Source organism: Lontra canadensis, unplaced genomic scaffold (genome assembly GCF_010015895.1).
Source record: "Lontra canadensis isolate GAN:19392208 unplaced genomic scaffold, GSC_riverotter_1.0 scaffold1, whole genome shotgun sequence".
Lineage (NCBI taxonomy): Eukaryota > Metazoa > Chordata > Mammalia > Carnivora > Mustelidae > Lontra > Lontra canadensis.
Genome location: NW_022630995.1, coordinates 119,605,855 through 119,624,954, shown reverse-complemented (window position 1 = coordinate 119,624,954; position 19,100 = coordinate 119,605,855). Strand labels below are relative to the sequence as shown.

The following is a 19,100-nucleotide window of genomic DNA, read 5'->3' as shown; positions in this document are numbered from 1 at the left end:
GTTACACTAAGACATAATATAGGAGGCAAAAAAAAATCCTTTAAAAAAGGTGCTACAACACATTAATTCCTTCCTTCATTTATTTATCCTTTTATCTACTCAGATCTGGAGTAGATCTTTGAAATGCATGCATGTATGCTTTGAAAAAGCATAAATCATAGTATCTTATCCTTTGAACGTGAGTTATCAGAAGAGATCTGGAGAAGTGAGACTGTACCCAGTAGGAATTCCTGGGACACAGATTATGCAAGTGATGGAGAGAGTGGCATTTTGACAGAAAATACAGTGAGTAAAGCAGAGAAAAGAAACAGCATTATGGATGTAGTGAACTGCGGGGCACACAGTGCTGCAGGGGGCTCGATTTATAAGAGCCAGTGATGTGAGCCCAAACAGGCGGGCAGGGGGTAGGAGGTCCGAAGGCAAACAGGAAGGTAAGGTAGTCTTCTGTGAGTGCAGGAGAACAGGGCTTAAATACAAGCCTGAGGATGACAGCACAGATGGGCTGAAGCTGCTTGTCGATGGCCAGAGGAGCTATGGAAGTGCAGAAAACTAGCACAAGGGCAGATGAATGACTGCGCTGTGTGCACGGGTTTGAAATAGAGAAATGATGGCAAGAAATACAGTCTAATAAAGGGCACAGGGATAGAGTGAACCAACTATCAACTACTAACACTGTATCTCATGAAGCTCTGGGCTGTCTAGTGTGTCAGAAAACCCTGAAAATGGGAGAGGTAGAGTGCTGAATCCAAACGGTTGCTTACTATTTGCACTGTATGTCATTAGAGAGGGTAAAATATGTATCTTGTGCCACCTGGTAAATATCCCATCAGTTAGTGTTGTAAAACGCAAACGCATTACTTCCACGCAGTCCTTACTTTTTAGAAGCACAGTACCTTTTCTCCTTCCTCCAGGAGGCGGAGTAGGGTGGCATTATCCGTTTTCTCCTCCTCCTCTATTGAGCTGCCTTCAGCAATCTGGTCTTGTAGCTGCTCCTGGCTCTCCTCATCTCCTCCATCAGGTGCCGACCGAGACCGTTTCAGAGGAGGCTTGACCAGACCTACAGGATCATAAGCATGAGAGCCATGTGACCTCATAAGGGCCATTTGGGAAGCAGTTTGGGCTCCTGCAGTCCCTCCTACACATTTCCAAATCGAGATAACTCTGGAAGGTACAGGTAGGCAGCACAGTGCAGTGCTGAATGACAGAGGCTCTAGAGTTAAACACTTGTGTGACCCAGGACAATTATCTGCCTCTCTGAACTTGTTTTCTCATCTATAAAACTGGAACAAAAACACTATTTATCTTAGAGGGTTGGGGAGGACTTAATAATGAGTTATTCATGCTTAGCATCATGTTTAATAGTAAATACTAAGTAAGTGTCAGATGATGATAAACAGAGCTTAGCATAATTAATGGTAAGAACTGTACTGCTTATGGATAGGTGTCATTGAGCGGACACCACAAATAAATGATCAATCACTATCAGAACCAAAATTAAAGACAGAAAGTTATAAATATGATTATAAGAGATCCCACCTACTTGGAGGGCCCATGAGGACTATTTCAAGACTTATGTCATAAGCAAAGGTACAGTCATTCATATATGCATGAAGGTGATCAAATCATCATGTCATAAAGAATAGAACTCTTTAAAATACAGGATAGATCACTCAACTTGCAGATTAAGGAAACATTCTACTGTCTACATTTTGATAACTTTATTAATAATCACAGGAGGTGACAAAATCAATTGATGAGATGCCGAAGTATAAGCAGCATTCAAAATACATTCTAAATTTTTTTTTTTTTGTAAAGATTTTATTTAGTTATTTATTTGACAGACAGAGATCACAAGTAGGCAGAGAGGCAGGCAGAGAGGCAGGCAGAGAGAGAGAGAGGAGGAAGCAGGCTCCCCAATGAGCAGAGAGCCCGATGTGGGGCTCGATCCCAGGACCCTGGGATCTTGACCTGAGCCAAAGACAGAGGCTTTAACCCACTTAGCCACCCAGGCGCCCCTCAAAATACATTCTAAATGCCACATTTAATTAATATCCTCTAGTTGTTCCAAAAAACATCCTGTCACACCTACCAATGATAGTTGCTCTAAGAATTTTGAAAAAGCATAAATCATAGTATCTTATCCTTTGAACTTGAGTTACCAGAAGTTCTGCTTTGCCTTGAAAGAAACTTCTTTTCACATACGGAAGAGTATTAGTAAGTAATCAAGGGACATCAAGTCCTGCTGGGAATATCCACAAGGGGAAAAAGCACACAGGTGCATTATTTTTTTTTTTTAAGTAAGCTCTATGCCCAGTGTGAGGCTTGATCTCACAACCCCCAGATTAAGAGTCATATGTTTACCGACTGAGCCAGCCAGGAGCCCCTATCATTGCATTATTTTTAGTAAATCAAAACTTCTAATTCTATGTCTAGCATAACACCCTACATAGCATAGTAGTGACACCAAATTTGTGGGTTTGTGTTAGTAGACATTAGGAAAATGAGGCCAAGACAAGTGAAGTGCTTATGACCCAAACATAAGTCATCTGACTATAATTATACCTTCACTTGCTGGTACAATGTCAAGAAAGCTAGAAGACTATAAACCCACTCAACTACTCAACTACTAAAAGTTTCAAGGATTCTATGAAAATATTAGATCGATTATGAAATGGTTAATAAGTCAGTCACCATGAGACAGAAAAGGAAAATTTTAATAATAAGATAAATGGATCACAATTTTTGATGGTGTCTTTTGTTGACATGTTGTCATCATATACTATCAATTTTTTAATCGATGGGATCTGAAAGTAATTTGGAGGGGAGGGGGCTGGGGGATTGCGTGAGCCTGGTGGTGGATATTAAGAAGAGCACGTATTGCATGGAGCACTGGGTGTGGTGCATAAACAATGAATTTTGGAACACTGAAAAGAAGTAAAATGAAAAAAAAAAGTTCTTAATTTATATTCCTAGGCTTTGTTTATAGAATATACCAAGGACTTTTGAATTTACCATGAATCAGAGGCTTAGAAGAGTTAAAAGACAATTGACTTACTTATTCAATATTGACTGAATCCCCATTTTGTGCTAGGCATGTGCCAAAACATAAAGTGAGAAGAAAGATGATCTCTGCCTCTAGAAATTTGTAATTTAGAAAACATAAAGCAGTGAAAAATCACTGAAATTGCTATGATATGAGCAAATGCTATCTTTGAACAGGGCGGTGGGAAAAGGTTTCAGAGAAGGATAATGGGATATTTGACCACTGTCTTCGAGGCTGGGTGGGGTTTGTTAGGCTCCACATCACGGAGAAGCTATAGGAAGAGGGCAGAGGGCACACATATGTAAAAGTACAGAATCAAAGGGGAGCCTGGGTGGCTGAGTTGTTGGGTGTCTGCCTTTGGCTCAGGTCACAACCCTGGCGTCCTGGGATCAAGCCCTGTATCCGGCTCCCTGCTCAGCCAGAAGCCTGACTTTCCCTCTCCCACTCCCCCTGCTTGTGTTCCTCCCCTCTCTGTCAAATAAATAAAATCTTTATGTGGTATATATATACAATGGAATACTATGCAGCCATCAAAAGAAATGAAATCTTGCCATTTGCAACGACATGGATGGAACTAGAGGGTATTATGCTGAGCAAAATAAGTTAATCGGAGAAAGACAACTATCCTATGATCTCCCTGATATGAGGAGTGGAGATGCAACGTGGGGGGTTTGAGGGGTAGGAAAAGAATAAATGAAACAAGATGGTATCAGGAGGGAGACAAACCGTAAGAGACTCTTAACGTCACAGAACAAACTGAGGGTTGCCGGGGGGGAGGGGGCTATGGAGAGGGTGATAGGGTTATGGACACTGGGGAGGGTATGTGCTATGGTGAGTGCTGTGAAGTGTGTAAACCTGGCGATTCACAGACCTGTACCCCTGGGGCTAATAATACATTATATGTTTATAAAAAATTTAAAAAAATTTTAAAAGAAAAAAAAACTTTAAAAAAAAATTACAGCATCAGAAAGTCCGAATTCATCATCTCATGTATGTTTTACTAAGCTCGTAAAGCAAAGATGTGGAACACTCTTCTTAACTGTTGTCTAACATGTGCTAGTAACACATTTAGCAGTTGTTTTAATTTTTACAAAATATTTATTTAGTTATTAAAAATAAATGTTACTGAGAATCCTGCCAAATGCAGTAAAAACATTATCAAGCCAAGAGGCACATTCCATCACCTGTAGGCAGTAAAGAGCCAGTCCCTTTAGTTCAGATCTAGAAATTAATCTTAAAGAGAGTGAAATTATAAAATACGTATGGATACTTTTATCCACACAGTTGGCCCAACGCTTTACAGTAGCTCATGTTTTCATGAAAACGCAAATGTAACAAATGCTCCAAAGTGATTTTTACTTCCAAGGAAGAGGAAGGCTGACCTTTGACTTTAGCGATAGTGTCTTCGCCATGCTCTGGTTCCTGCTGAGCGGCTTCACCTTCTGAACTCTCCACTATGGCATCCTGGACAATGGCTGGATTGCCAGAGGCTAGTCGCATGTAGTATTCTTTACTGTCATAACTTATGGCTCTTCTGTATCGAGCGGGTTTCTAAGAAATTACAAAACAAAAGGATTCAGATGATTATTTTCAAGAATTAAAATACAAGCTTCCCGGAGGAAGGTATGGTATCACGAATTCTTTATGTGTTACCTTCTCAAAGGGATTTTTTAACAAACTGCATTTATACACAGTAAAGCCACAGACTTTTGGGTTAAGTTCCTCTATTTTTAAATTGCACTGATTCTTAAAACATACATATAAAAAAACAGTATTAGCAGTTTTTCTTCCTGGAGTAGACATAAATCATCTGAAGTCAAATAACATTTTCACGTTAGTATCACATGGCCTCACTGATGTATTAGAAAACCTTCCTAGACAGTAAAGGGAACAGCCACTGTTGAAGAACATCAAGGTGCAAGGCGATGTCTGGTTTGTGTGGAGCCTGGAACTTTGCTTCTACTCCAAATAAAGTATGTAGACAGGCGTAAAGGCAATCCATTTAGTTGGAATCATCTGTGCCAGTATTTACCTTAGACACCTGGAGGTAAAGATTCAGAACTGCACTGTTCTTCCCTATGTTCCCAGTTCTTACTAAAACTCCAAAAATGGCCCAGACCTTCCACAAGTTCTGACCCAACATGGAATCAACCAGCTTCAGGCCAGATGAAGCGCTCTGCTGGGCCAGCTCCTCCAAGCTGTTATCTTCAATTTGCTAAAACATTCCTGTTGTTTACTGCGTAAAATGATATGCTCCATAAACTTACTAACGAAATGAGTATATTAAGAACAGATATAAGTTTATCTTGAAGAAGAAATTTATTATCTAGAAATATTAGAAAAGATCTGATATTTTTGCCATATGATACAAGAGCATTTCTTTTTCAGAATTAATATTTATCCTAAAAATACAGTCTCCAGGGTGCCTGGGTGGCTCAGAGGGTTAAGCCTCTGCCTTCAGCTCAGGTCATGATCTCAGGGTCCTGGGATCGAGTCCCGCATCGGGCTCTTTGCTTGGCAGGGAGCCTGCTTCCTCCTCTCTCTCTTGCCTGCCTCTCTGCCTGCTTGTGATCTCTCTCTGTCAAATAAATAAGTAAAATCTTAAAAAAAAATTTTTTTGAAAAAATACAGTCTCCAGCTGACCTAAACCTTTTTTTTTTTCTTTCCCTGAAAACCATAACATAATGAAATAAACAAGTTCTAGGGACACCTGGGTGGCCCAGTCAGTTAAGCATCTGCTTTTGGCTCGGGTTGTGATCCCAGGGTCCTGGGATGGAGCCCCGCAGGGAGCCTGCTTCTCCCTCTGCCTGCTGCTCCCCTGCCTGTGCACTCGCTTGCTCTCTTTGACAAATAAATAAATAAAAACTTCATTAAAAAAAAAAAGTTAAAAAAAGATGGGGATTGAAATATGCTTTAGAACCTTCCCTTTTTAGGGGTTCTGGGTAGCTCAGTCGGGTGAGTGCCCAACTCTTGGTTTGGGCTCAGGATATGATCCCATGGGTCTTGAGATGGAGCCCTGCCTGTCAGGCTCTGTGCTCATTGGGGAGTCTGCTTGAGATTTTTTCCCTCTTCTTTTTTCTCTGCCCCTCTCCCTGCTCACACTCATGGTCTCTCTCTCTCTAAAATAAGTAAATTAAAAAAACAAACAAACAAACAACCTTCACTTTCTAAACATTATTTCACTGTTCCTTCCCGATGAATAAGAATAGCTGATTAAAAATACCCTGTCGGCCTACTCTTCAACTCAAGTAGTCTATATGTATTATCCACCACGATGCTTATTTCAATAAACGATTTCCAATTCAAGTGGAAAATAAATATTCCTTGTTGGAATGTTTAGACTGAAACACTGAACCTATTTTGAGATAAAAAGCTACCTAACTGAAGTCACACTGCCCTTCTTTTAAGTTCAGGCCCAGAGTCAGGGAATCGAGAGAGCTGCAAGCTAACAGGAATGACATAGAACATAGGAAAGTATTAAAATGAGGTAAAATGATACTACAATGATGGAAGGACCAATCTGATGAGCAAACTAATAAGAATAGTGTAATATCTTTTAAATGAAAGAAAGGCAGTAAACTTTGTACACCATACCAATTCTTCTATGTAAGGTATTGCAATTATCTTCAACTCAAAATTGCTCACATTTAAAATGATGGAAGCATAGTTAGTGATGGGCAAGGCAACGAATTAACAGATGTGGGGCTTGGCTACTGACTTCAGCTTGGCACTATGTGTTTTTCACTAAATATTTGGAGGTATATTTCTGCATTCTAAAGAAGTGCTTTTTTTTTAACTGAATTATGTACTGAATCTTTCTGGGAAAAGAAAACAATTGTAAATTTTTTAACTAATTAAAAAAAGTTAAAATTCTATTTAAAAAGTGATCTACGTATACCCTTTTCACTAGTTCCTTCTAATTGAAAAAATAATTTTTAAAAGAGGATACTCCTTGCATTCCCAAGATACACACTGTTTAGTATGTGGAAGAATTAAATGAGCAAATGAAAAAAAAAGTTGAGGGTGTCAGGCTGCCCATTACTAACATGCATCAGAGCTTGTTAGTTTATATGTGAAGTGATACACATTTTACGGTGAGAGCAGTGAACACTCAGCCTGTTAGTTAGGGGCACACAGGCCCTAGGAAGCTAATTAGAACAAAGCCAAGAAAGACTAGAACATCTCTCAGCACGAAAGACACCAACTTTTCAACTCAAAGGAATTTACAGGAAGGACAAATTGAACATCAATCTTTTACATTAGTCTAGTCTACCATGCACTAAAAAAAACCAAAAACGAAACAAAGAAAACTGCAAGTATTTTGTATTATCTTACAGTAATTTGTGTTTTACCTTTTGAGGAATGATATCATCAGGTGTCTCGGGCTGTTTACTTGGGACCTCAGACTGAAAACAGGGTATTAAGTACAGATACATCAGAAGAAAAAAAAAAAAAAACCAAAACAAAACAAAACACAGCAACATAAAGAACATCACAAAAATAAAACTTTCCTGAGGACTGTATGAAATATGGAAGATGCGCACACTCAAAGAAAAGTAACGTGATACCCTAAGTTGTTTGAAATAATCACTTAGCATCTGGTCATTATTTTTTCTTATTATCAAAAGTAGTTTTAAAGTAGAAACCACACTAGACTTCTCAAGGCTACTGAGCAGGACTAACTTAAAAATCACAGACAAAATTTCAGCACAGGTGGCCAGTGTCATGGATGATTAACAGGCAACTCTATACAGCTTCAAAAGGAAAAAAAACTGAAAACTGGATAATAGAATCTAATGCCAGCTATTACCTTCCACCTACCTTTCACTGTGCTTAGCCCTGCATCTCTTTTGTAACAGAAGCAGCTGGTTTGTACCATTACCAAAATCCCGTAGCACAGAAATCACAAGGTGCTTATTAGTGAAAAAAAATCCTTCCGTAAAAGCCCAATGCCCTACTTCCTTGACTACTTTCATAGCCATAACCCCAGAAGGGCTGAAAGCAGAAGGGAGACTGGGTCATCAGCCTCCAGATCAAAAGTTTTTGTAAAAAGTACTTTGAAATATTAAGTGGTTGCTTTATATTTTATTCTGAGAATAAAATCTCAGTTAATGAGAGGGCAACTTCTGTTGAGCTGTTGTACAGGGCTTACACATGTAAACATACACAGATAACTACATAGAGACAATAACACACCCAAGAACTACTTCCAATTTTTCTTCCTTCTCACAGTTTTGTCTGGAGATGACATTTAGTACTTTTCCCCACAGTAAACATGCATCGACAAAATGATTTCACAAATGTTTCCTGCCTGGGCAAAACAAACACTGGACTACTGGGCATCCTTTCAAATACTTCACATGATTTTAATAAACGTTTGTCTTTAAAGGCAAACTTTTAAAAACATACCTTGCAATGAAGAATAACCTTTAAAATATACATCTATGTTCTCTTTCTTGGTAGGAGTTTTGGCTATACCCGTATAAAATACACATATGTGAACACACGATGGTACACTTAAGATTTGTGTATTTCAATGTATGTAAAATTTACACCAATAAAAACAGAATTATAAACAAAAACTCAACTCTAATTAATGATATGCATGTGGAAGTGTCAAGGAGTGAAGGGTACTGATTCTGCACCTTTCTCTGGAATTCATTAAAAAAAGAAACTAACTCCAAAATAGATTGTTGGATGTGTGATAGACCAATACAGCAAAATGGACCCATTACTATTGTCGAATGCAACTTTAATGTCTACTATTTACCTTCAACCAGAATGTGGGCAGGGTCTGACATGCAGCATACGGCATAGTGCTGGTTTAATACATACTTACTCACTGATTCACTGACTAAGGCTCTTATTTTGCTACAAGGCAAAGCATTCAACCCATAGTATAGAGATATGCTATATCAATAACTTTGGTATTATCATTGCTCTCTTTTACTTAAAATTTTGTAACTAATTATTGTAATTATGTTTACATAGAAATCTTAAATTTTCAAAGTCAGAATTTCTAGAAAATAGTTCTTTAGTCATTTTCTTCAAATTTTTCTATAATGTTGGCAACGGAAATTTCCTGAATGAGCTGCTTAGTTTCTATGAGTCCTGTGACATCTCTATATTACATAAAAAAATCTATGTGGAGGCAGCCACAGGGACTCCCTTAATTAGAAAAGGAAACTTCAAGCAAGTCAATTACTCTTTTGTCCTAAGCAGCCCAAAATTAAAAGGTAGACACAGTATGGTCTTAACCCCAATGTATTTACAAACAATAGTAAATCTGTTTGAGATTTTTACTCCATGAAAATAAATTCGTGAAAATAAGGGGGGGGGGGTCACAAAATTAAAACCTGGTTTTTGTATCTAAATATGATTTTTTTAATGGAAAAATATGGAATCTCATTCTTCTTCTGTAGGATTCATAGCAATGAGACAATTGCTTAAAAGCCACTGGATTTTATATTTTCATCATTCTCGAGGCGGCTCACATCTTAACAATAACTACAACTGACATTACCACTTAAAATATAGAATTAAGGTGCAATTCAAGTCACTGTACAGAGAGGAATCATTTTCATGTGAGAATAGTTGTTTCCATATGTACCTAATTATTCTCATGACAAAAATTATTACTCCTACTTTTGTTAAAATAATTTTAGTAGATAAACTGTGAAAGCTCTTAAGTCTGAGGCAAATGAGACTCTAAAAGAACATTCTATATTCTATAAACATCCAATTTAAAAATCAAGAAACAGGGGCGCCTGAGTGGCTCAGTGGGTTAAGCCTCTGCCTTTGGCTCTGGTTGTGATCCCAGGGTTCTGGGATCGAGCCCCACATCGGGCTCTCTGCTCAGCGGGGAGCCTGCTTCCCCCTCTCTGCCTGCTTCTCTGCCTACTTGTGATCTCTCTCTGTCAAATAAATAAGTAAAATCTTTAAAAAAAATGAAGAAACAAAGTTCAAAACTTAGAGCAAGTAAGCTATCCTGTATACAATGTGTAACAATATCAAGGTTTAAGAAATAAAACTCAGTTAAAAAATAAATATAAAAAATAAAACTCAGAGAAAAAAAAGTCAGTTAATTCATTTCTAACACATCAAAGATTTTAAAAGAAGAAAAAAAATTTAATCATCACTGTATTCTTTAATCAACAGAACTAAAAATTTAAATGCCACTGGAACAGTATTATTCTTACAAAGGCAAAAGATTAGTCAATTGCCCTTGCTCAGATAAAGTCTGCTTTACCTAGCAAGAAGAGGCTTCCAAAGCAATTTTTAGGTTGGCACATACCTCTTACATTGCAAAAAGTACTGACTCTATTTTATAAACATGCAGGCAAGGAAGGCAACATATTTATGGGAATGGAAATGGAAGAACTGGGAAGCAATGTGGAATACTGTTTGGAACAGAGGTGGATTTTCTATAGAGTTAATAAAGCTTAAACTTCAATAGCCTTCACTTCCCATGGGATCCTTTCAAAACCCTGGAAAGAGGTGCCTAGGTAATTTCATATTCATAAATTTATGCCCTTTTTCTTGTAGAGCCCTCTGCCAAGTTATAAACTTTAGAACCAAATTTTGTAATTTGGCTCTAGTCCTTTTTAGTGGAAAAATTTCAGAATTAGGAAAATTCTATAGAATGCTAAATTCTTTATGCTAAAGCAATGGAAAAAGTCTATAACTTCAGGATAAAGAGTGCTGGTAGTCCATTCACTCAACATTTATTAAGTTCTTAATACTCTGTTAGCATTACAGAGACAACACCTAGTATATTGTTTCTTTCTGTCTGGAAGAAACTCACAGTCCACCAATAAGGTCACAATACCATCAAAGGTTGGAATCGCTTCTTTTCCAAAAGTGATTCAACTGCTAAGGAACTCTCATCCTATATACTCATTGTATCAAACTCTGCTACTTAGGAGCTGCGCCTAGACCTTTCTCTAGGTTTTGATTCCTCATCTGTAAAATCAGGAAAACAGTGTTAGCATCGCACTCATTGTGCTTTGTATCTGCTCTTCTTGTTTGATGTCATGAAAGAAGTCAGTAGGAGAGCAGTTGCTTCTACTTTGGGGAATTTTCTTTGCGGAGAACATTGCCAGAGTGCATAATCCACAAAATAAAAGTGATGTTTAATGGCATTTCAAATTAAAAGGATTCTGAACTGGAAAGACCAAAATAATTAGTCATCCAGAAAATTTCATCACAGAAGATCAACTTTGACTCGTGCATGAACTAAGCCACATAAAGTCCACATTCTGTAACTGTCTCCCCTTCCCACCCCCTCTTTCCTTTTTTGTTAATGTATCTCCAGCATTTCTTGACTGCCTTGTATTTCCCAATATGTAACCCATCTGGTTAAAAAATAAGCTCCATATGGTACACACTTATTTCTGAGACTGTCTGTTTGGATTTTTCAGGCTGGTGAATGCTTTTGCTTATGTAAAATGCTAATAATACTAAGGTTGTAAGTGTGAACCCCAAATAGGTTATTTTGTTTTTATCTGATACAGAAGTTTAAATATACTTTTATAAAGTGAATGGCACTGTTATAATAAAAAAAGGAATAAACAATATAAAAATATTATAGTTATATAAGTAAAAAATATGCCTCAGTTAAATAAAAACACTCAAAAGTGTATGCCTCAGTTAAATAAAAATAGTGAGTTGGTTACATTTCTAGGAGAGCATATATATTCATCTTATATTTTAGTATTCTTGAATGGATTCAATTTATATGATTGCTGACTCAATAAGAAATATTTTATCAAATTGTTATATGCTTGAAGTATTTATTTGGGGGAAAAAAAGGTTAAGAATTAGAGACTGCCCTGCTGGTTTACTCTAACAAAAGCAGGTACTAGGGGCGCCTGGGTGGCTCAGTGGGTTAAAGCCTCTGCCTTCAGCTCGGGTCATGATCCCAGGGTTCTGGGATCGAGCACCGCATGGGGCTCTCTGCTCAGCAAGGAGCCTGCTTCCCTCCCTCTCTCTGCCTGCCTCTCTGCCTGCTTGTGGTCTCTGTCAAATAAATAAATAAAATCTTTAAAAAAAAAAAAAAGCAGGTACTAGTAGAGGCTGCAAGGTATGGGTGGATTAATTTTTTTTCCATAGTGCAGTAGTAATAGAAATTATGGTGCTTTGAGTTACAGCTGTACCATGTATAATGTTCTTGACAGAATGGAATAGCTTTGAGCAAAGTGAAATTTAGGAAGCTATCGTGAAAAATCTTAGATAACTATATATTAGCAGCTCTAAGACCGATACTCTAAGAAGTATCAGGACAGAAGTGAAATCACTGACCACAAAATAAATACAGCCAGGGTTTTGGCAGAAAGAGACGAGACACAGGAACAATGCAAACTGCCCTCACATCGTAGAATCCAAACTATTTATTAGAAGATCTGTGTTCCAAGCCTCTTTTTTATAAATCTCATTTCTTCCATTGTTGACAAAATCAAATGTAAAGTCAAGAATGTGAAAGTATTTAAAACCCAAGAAAGGTTTGAAAGAAAGTTTTTAAATGAAGTATTATAAAACTTCTACAGTGGGCAAAGGTTCAAACACTAAAAAGTTCAAATTTATGACCTCACAGATCCTAAAATCCTATTAACCAAACATCCAAGAAGGACAGGCCTTCTTCAGCAGATGATTCTGCGCAGTGATCCAGGTTTCTCAGTGGGTTTAAGAGTTTCCACTGGATTGATTTTAGAGGCAGCTGAACACTAAAATGAAACTAAGCGTGCGATATACTCCCTTGAGAGATACTCTATCACCTTCCTGTCTTCATGAAGCATAGTTGGTCAGATGCTTGGGAAGGGGGAGAATCTTAGAATAAATTTCTCTAGACTACATTTTAAAAAAAGTTGTAATACTAATTTTTAAAAAAATTTAACTGATGCCTCAAAAAATCTAAATGATGTTAAAGGAAGACAAAAGAATTTCGTTTATCAAGGAGTACAGATTTTTAAAAAGTCACAACACAGTGGTCTAAGAATCAGGGACTCTCTAGAACTGCCCCAGTTCAATACAGCAGCCACTACCCATGTGAAATGTGGCCAGTCGGGACGGAGACGTGCTGTTACTGTGAAATACAGACTGCATTTCAAACACAAGGTACAAAAAACAATGTAAAATACTTCATCGATAATGTCTCTGTAACTGATTAAACATTAAAATGATAGTAATAGGCTGGATGAGATGACCAGTGAGACCCCCTTTTAACTCCCAAAGCTGTGATTCTATGACAAACACGAGTTTTCTAAGGACAAAAGTAGTATTCATTTTGGAGGCAGAGGATTGTTATTGGACACCAAAGAGTTGAATTGCTACTTAGAAATATTATGAGGACGCTCAGAATTAAATTCGGCAGATTTTTATACTCTTGTGTTTTCTCTTTTGAACTTGTAGCGGCTTTACTGGGAGAGTCTATCTTCCTAAACTTAAAAACACGATTCCTAGACCATCAGCAACTTAGATAAAATTTCTCTGGTCATGTGCAAGTCTGAATTAAGACTTTGGGGAAGGGGGACTTATCTGAATAAGGAAACTTATTGGCAAATGCTGTGTTTTAAACCTGTGGACTCAGTGACGACGTTTCTTAACACACAGAGAAAGATCCACATACTCAGGCGATTATTCTTTAGCTCTCTTCTGTGTTTCTTCCAAGAACACTGCTTATGCCAATATCTATTTACTTAACTTCACTTAGAGCAGCGTCTGGCACAAAATAAGCACCATGTAAGTGCTTTACTAATGTTAACCAATCTAATCCTAACAGCTTTTGAGATTGAGCTTTTTCTCCCCGTTAGGCAGGAGGAAACAGGAACCTAAAGTGGCCCAGTGGCCTGTCCTGGGTCACCCAGTGAGCGAAGGGGCAGAGCCTGGGCTCCACTCTGGGCGCATGGCTCCACAGGCTTGAAGCTGTAGCCCTTCCCTTGATGTCTCCCTGCCGCGGCGTCGCTGCCTCCCACCACCATCGCCACCCTGCCTGATGAACTGAATACAGCTTAATGAGTTTGCTAACTTAGATACTTTCAGTAACTGACCTAAAAGAAAGATGCCTGCCAAGAGGAAGAGACCCCTGAAAGAGCCATCACAAACATTCAATTCCGCATACTCACCGCCACGTTTGCCTCTTGCTCCGTTTCTGGCACGTAAGGGTAATGGTTATAAAACATATCATTTCGCACCATTTTTTTCCTCATTCTGCAGGGCCCTTCTGTCATCTCCAACATCCATTTGTCTAGATGGGAGCCAATGGGGGGGCCCCACAACCCTCGCTCCCGCAACAGTTCGTACTCGATTTGGCACCACTCTTCTGTCACGTACTTCAGGGCATTTTGCTGACGCTAAGGGGAAGGAGTCCAGGTTGTTTTTCAAACAAAAGCAGGAGGAATAATCAAAAGTCTATAAATAACTTAAAGCCAAGTTAATATGTGCAAACAAAACGAGTGCGTATCATTTCAGTCAAAATTATAAAAGTAAAATTATATTTGTTTATGGTTACAGGGGCCTACAAATTGTGAGAAGGTGTGATTTTTTGTGGGGGCCCAAGTGCTTAACACCAAATAAATGACAGAGAGGTACAAGGGCAAGGGTACGGTACACTTGAACAAAGGACACTGAAGCTAGGACCTGGAAATATTACTTATGAACATACACTGCAATGCTTAGTCCAGTGTAAGTCAATAGATAAACATGGTAATTTAAGGATGACTCTCTCCCCCCCACCTCCAAGTCACAAAACAAGTACTGGAACATGCACAGGAGAAGATCTAGTCAATCAGAACAAGAAATACTGCCAGCGTATTGGCTTACTGGTCAGCTTGGTAACATTTGCCGAGATTTGAGGTAAAGAATATAAACATGCAGCTCTGATAAAGTACTTGATGTTCATATAAAAATGAAAGAAAAGCCACTTTCAACTGACTACTGGGATAGATCTAAACCATTTTACTTAAATGAAAATTTATGAACTGGTGTAACCTCTGGCTATTTATCAAATGTCAAGATGTACAGCAATTTAGCAGATGATTGTAAGTAGTACCTTATCTAATGGTTCGTAGAACATAAGTATATAATATCAATCTAAGAATAAAATCTCTTTATATAGTGAAGATTACTGAATGAATAATCTTGAAATTACATGATATCACAGTAGTACTTATATGTAAGGGGGGAGGGAGGGAGGTGAATCCCGTATAACAACTAGCTAGTGTATGCCCATAAAATATTAGCAGTTAATCATTCAGAAACCTTCAATAGATCTAAATCAGCCACTTTGGAAACAAAATATTTAGGATAGTTATGAATTCACCAAGAGGATTTCACTGAATTTATTTCTTACCAACATAAACACCCAGTGTCTATAATTAAAAATTATTTAGATTTAAGAGTTTTTTTAAATTTTGGGAGACTTTCAGAGACTTGGATGCATATTTTCACAGTCTCTTTGTTAAGTCCAAAAGAGAGGGATTTTCTTTTATTTTAATATTTATTAGGAACAACCCATGCAATATGTATGTCAGTAGTTAATGTCGATGGAATTCGGTTGTGCTGATTTTCAGTTTGTTGCTTTTTAAATGCCATCTGCCTCTAGGAAGTTCAGATTTTTCTATCTTAAAACCAGTGACCAAAGTGGCAGCAATAATTAAAAACATCTTCTGACGATGAATGCAGTTCAGCAACTTACTTTTAAAAGCGGTAAAAAAGTATCATGAGAGAGTTCTTTCTCACTCGAAGAATGCAAAAGAAATCTTTATTGTGGTTATGAATTCTTACCTCCTGATATTCCTTATATTGTGTATCTACCAAGTCACGGACAACAGCAATATGTGTAAACATCCACTGAGAAATCTCCTAACAAAGGATGGAAAAAGAGGCTTAGCGTTTCATGGATTTTCCTAGAAAAATGTTAACTAGCCTTATAGTAATGCCAAGTAAATTTATTAAAATTCCATTAAAGACACAACTATAAGACAAAACAAACAAAACAAAAAACTCCTAAAGATTAATTATGTGATGAATCTAGAGGAGGCTTGTGTGATGGACAGAGATCCACATGCGTTCTCCCCCATCTCTATGCTTCTTCCAGAATGGGCTGGCTCCCACAGCTTCTGAGAGTGCCATCAGCACCGTTGGGGATCAACTCATATGTAGAGAACGGCCAGGAAACCCCAAACCCAATGACTGGCTGATTTGGGGTTAACCAGGTTCAGCCATTTCAGCTCAGCACAGGTCAACTATGAAAGGCCATTATGGCCCCAAAGTTCCACTTAGGTCAGTTGAGCCTGGACCTGCCTTGTAACCTGGTATTTACCTGTGACCGATCCTGCTTCCTTTCTTACCCTTCACAAATACGGACCATAAGGGCACCTGTAAAAAACATCCTGCACCAAACACCCTCTCAGTGTGCTTCCTGGGGAATCCAACCTGACATAGGGAATGAATGATACACACTGTTTCTCTCAGACCCTTCTCACTGCTGCCACTAAGATTCCAGGATGGCAAAGGAAGTATGATGGGGAAAAAATTAATGGAGGTAGATGAGTTTAAAAAAATCAATCACAATATATATGACAAGATTATAAAGAATAAAAAAACCATTTTGTTCTGGTACTGCTTTAAAATTTATATAATGGTTAGCAACAAAATTATTGAAAGTTTGGAAAAACTGGGGGAAAAAAAATAACCCATTGTATGGTCACGTATCAATGTGAATCTCATGTCCAGTTATGAAGTGGGTCTGCATACACAAGACTCACAATGCAATTTTGTCATAATAAATTGGGAGAAGTTTCCATTACCTGGGTTATTTTTTTATCTCTTCTAAAAGCAAAAATTCAGAAAAGTTCCACTTCAAATCATGTGCTTATACAGGTTAAGTGTGTTATATAAAACACTACAAGTAAATCTTGAAATAAAGATTTCTAATAATACATCGATGAAACCAAACAATGTACCTGGGTGGAAAGACTGTGTTTATTAAGACCACTTTCCTTTCGATTCCTTCTTGATCCTGTTAACTTGGAAAGACCAAAGCCACTGCTGACACGGGACAGTTTGGATTGTGTGGTGGGCACTAAAGCTTCTCCTCGACTTATGCATTTCTTTTCATGGGCTATGAAATCAAAATTAGATTACTTTAAAATTTCTCCATGTATTTATTAGTCTTACTTTTAACATTTCTGCATCCAGGCTACACATCACAATTCTGTAGTCATCAAAAGCAGTTTACATTATAGACACAGACATTCTCTTAGATATTTCACATTTACTTGCCGGTGATCTTGTATTAGCATATCTGCTTGACAATTATTATACTAGCTGAACTGACATGTGTTTGAAACTTCACAGCTCTACAGTAAACACAAACTTATTTTAACTGTATTCAGTTTCTAAGTTAAGAACAATTCACAACTCCCCATCTAAAATATTTGGTGCTGTATATATCAGGAATTTAGAAGGTTTTGGATTTTATAAGGTGATATGGTACATACACTGTATAGTATATAATCCTGAGGGTCAATGGCAGTAAACCATAACTGAACACGATAATATTTCTGCAGCAAAATGTGTGAATATTTCTAGTAAGTAGGCTAAATATAGATTAGGTTTTGCAACAAGTGATTTTTGGGCACCAAATTCATGAAAAAACCTTGGGTTTTTAGGGCTTTTTGAATTTCAGAATTATGGAGAAGGGATTATGGATTTATAACCAAGATGGTGACCAGGGACTGCATCTGTGAGCAATGCATTATCTTCTAAATTCATAGATGCCAGACGTGTAACATATTTTAGATTAAAAAAAAAAAAATCTGAGAAGAAATGCCAAATCTCAACATAGTCATTCTAGAATGAGTGTTGCTTTTCACTTCTGCTGCCGTCATGACATCCTCTGGGGAAGTTTTTAATTATGTATCTAAAGTGCACCCACATACTCAGATGCATGTAAATCTGTTAGTCACATGATCTCTGCGGCCTCTCTTACCCAAATGGTTCTGCCAGCACTTTAAACCAGCTTCTTCAATGAGCGGCCTTGCTACAGCTATGTCCACGTGACCCCTTTCATTCACAGGCAGAGTGACTTTGAACAGTTCCTCCAAGGCTTGCTTCTTACTGTGAATCAATTCAGTCCAAACTCTGTTGACAGCTTTTATGAGAAGCTGACGCCCTAGGAAATGAAATCAACAACAACAAAAACACAATTTATCAAAAACACAATATAAGGTAGTAATTTTCTTCATGCCTTTCATCTAAGAATCTCATCTACAGTACTTAATTGTCAAAAAAAAAAAAAAAAGCTTCAGATAGTATTAAGTTCAATAAAAACTGCTCAGATAACCAAAAATGTGGTTGGTTACTTGAAAAACTTAAAAAAAAAATAAATAAAAATAAAAAACTTCGTCTGTACGCAGAAGATTACGTTTTTTATTTATAAAACTGGAAATTACATACACATTTCATTGTCTAGCTCTTCTGTATAAGAACCTTGCCTGTTTAAAAGTAAGTTTTACATCTGACTATTTAAAATAAGTTCAAGATTAAGTTAGTTGTTCTTTAATATTTTGCAATAGGCAAGAAATAAGTATTTTAAAAGAACATTTACTATTAAACTCCATCTTGCTTTGGACTCCTTGCTAATTGGTCTGACTCCTGGTCTAGACCAATCTTCAGCAAGCATCAGAGTCACCTGGACACCTGTTCAGATTGCTGGTCTCTACCCACAGAGTTTCTGATTCAGTAGATATGAGTGGGGCCAGAGCATGTACTTTTCTAACAAGTTCCCAAATGATGCTGATGTTATTGGTCTGAGCACTTTGCTTTGAGAAACAGTGTTCTAGGTTGTCAGTTCCTTGGGGGATGTTCTCAGTGTCTGGGCTTCACGATGTGTTAGTGAAGGACAGAGAATAAATTAATGCTTAAATGAAGGAACGAACAAGTGGTGTACTTCCAAAGGATAAAATCACATGCAAAACTACCACACTGTATGGCTGTGGAGACAAATATTTTTACAGTTATGACTTTTTGACCAATGTGCAAATTAGAAATGAATCCA

At 37.6% G+C, this 19,100-nt stretch overlaps 1 protein-coding gene across 6 annotated transcripts in view; it reads right to left on the bottom strand.

Moving 5' to 3' along the window:
• WDFY3 (WD repeat and FYVE domain containing 3) overlaps nucleotides 1-19,100 on the bottom strand; it is a 280,545-nt gene that overhangs the window by 42,389 nt on the left and 219,056 nt on the right. For 5 of the 6 annotated variants that reach the window (XM_032862498.1, XM_032862480.1, XM_032862488.1 and 2 more), the window contains 7 exons: nucleotides 18,033-18,215; nucleotides 17,005-17,162; nucleotides 15,824-15,901; nucleotides 14,164-14,391; nucleotides 7,396-7,449; nucleotides 4,426-4,594; nucleotides 894-1,057 (listed from right to left, as the gene is read on the bottom strand). In XM_032862498.1, the coding sequence (XP_032718389.1) occupies nucleotides 894-1,057; nucleotides 4,426-4,594; nucleotides 7,396-7,449; nucleotides 14,164-14,391; nucleotides 15,824-15,901; nucleotides 17,005-17,162; nucleotides 18,033-18,215 (1,034 nt within the window). The remainder of the gene's footprint in view (nucleotides 1-893; nucleotides 1,058-4,425; nucleotides 4,595-7,395; nucleotides 7,450-14,163; nucleotides 14,392-15,823; nucleotides 15,902-17,004; nucleotides 17,163-18,032; nucleotides 18,216-19,100) is intronic. The other variant, XM_032862454.1, reaches the window with a different exon arrangement.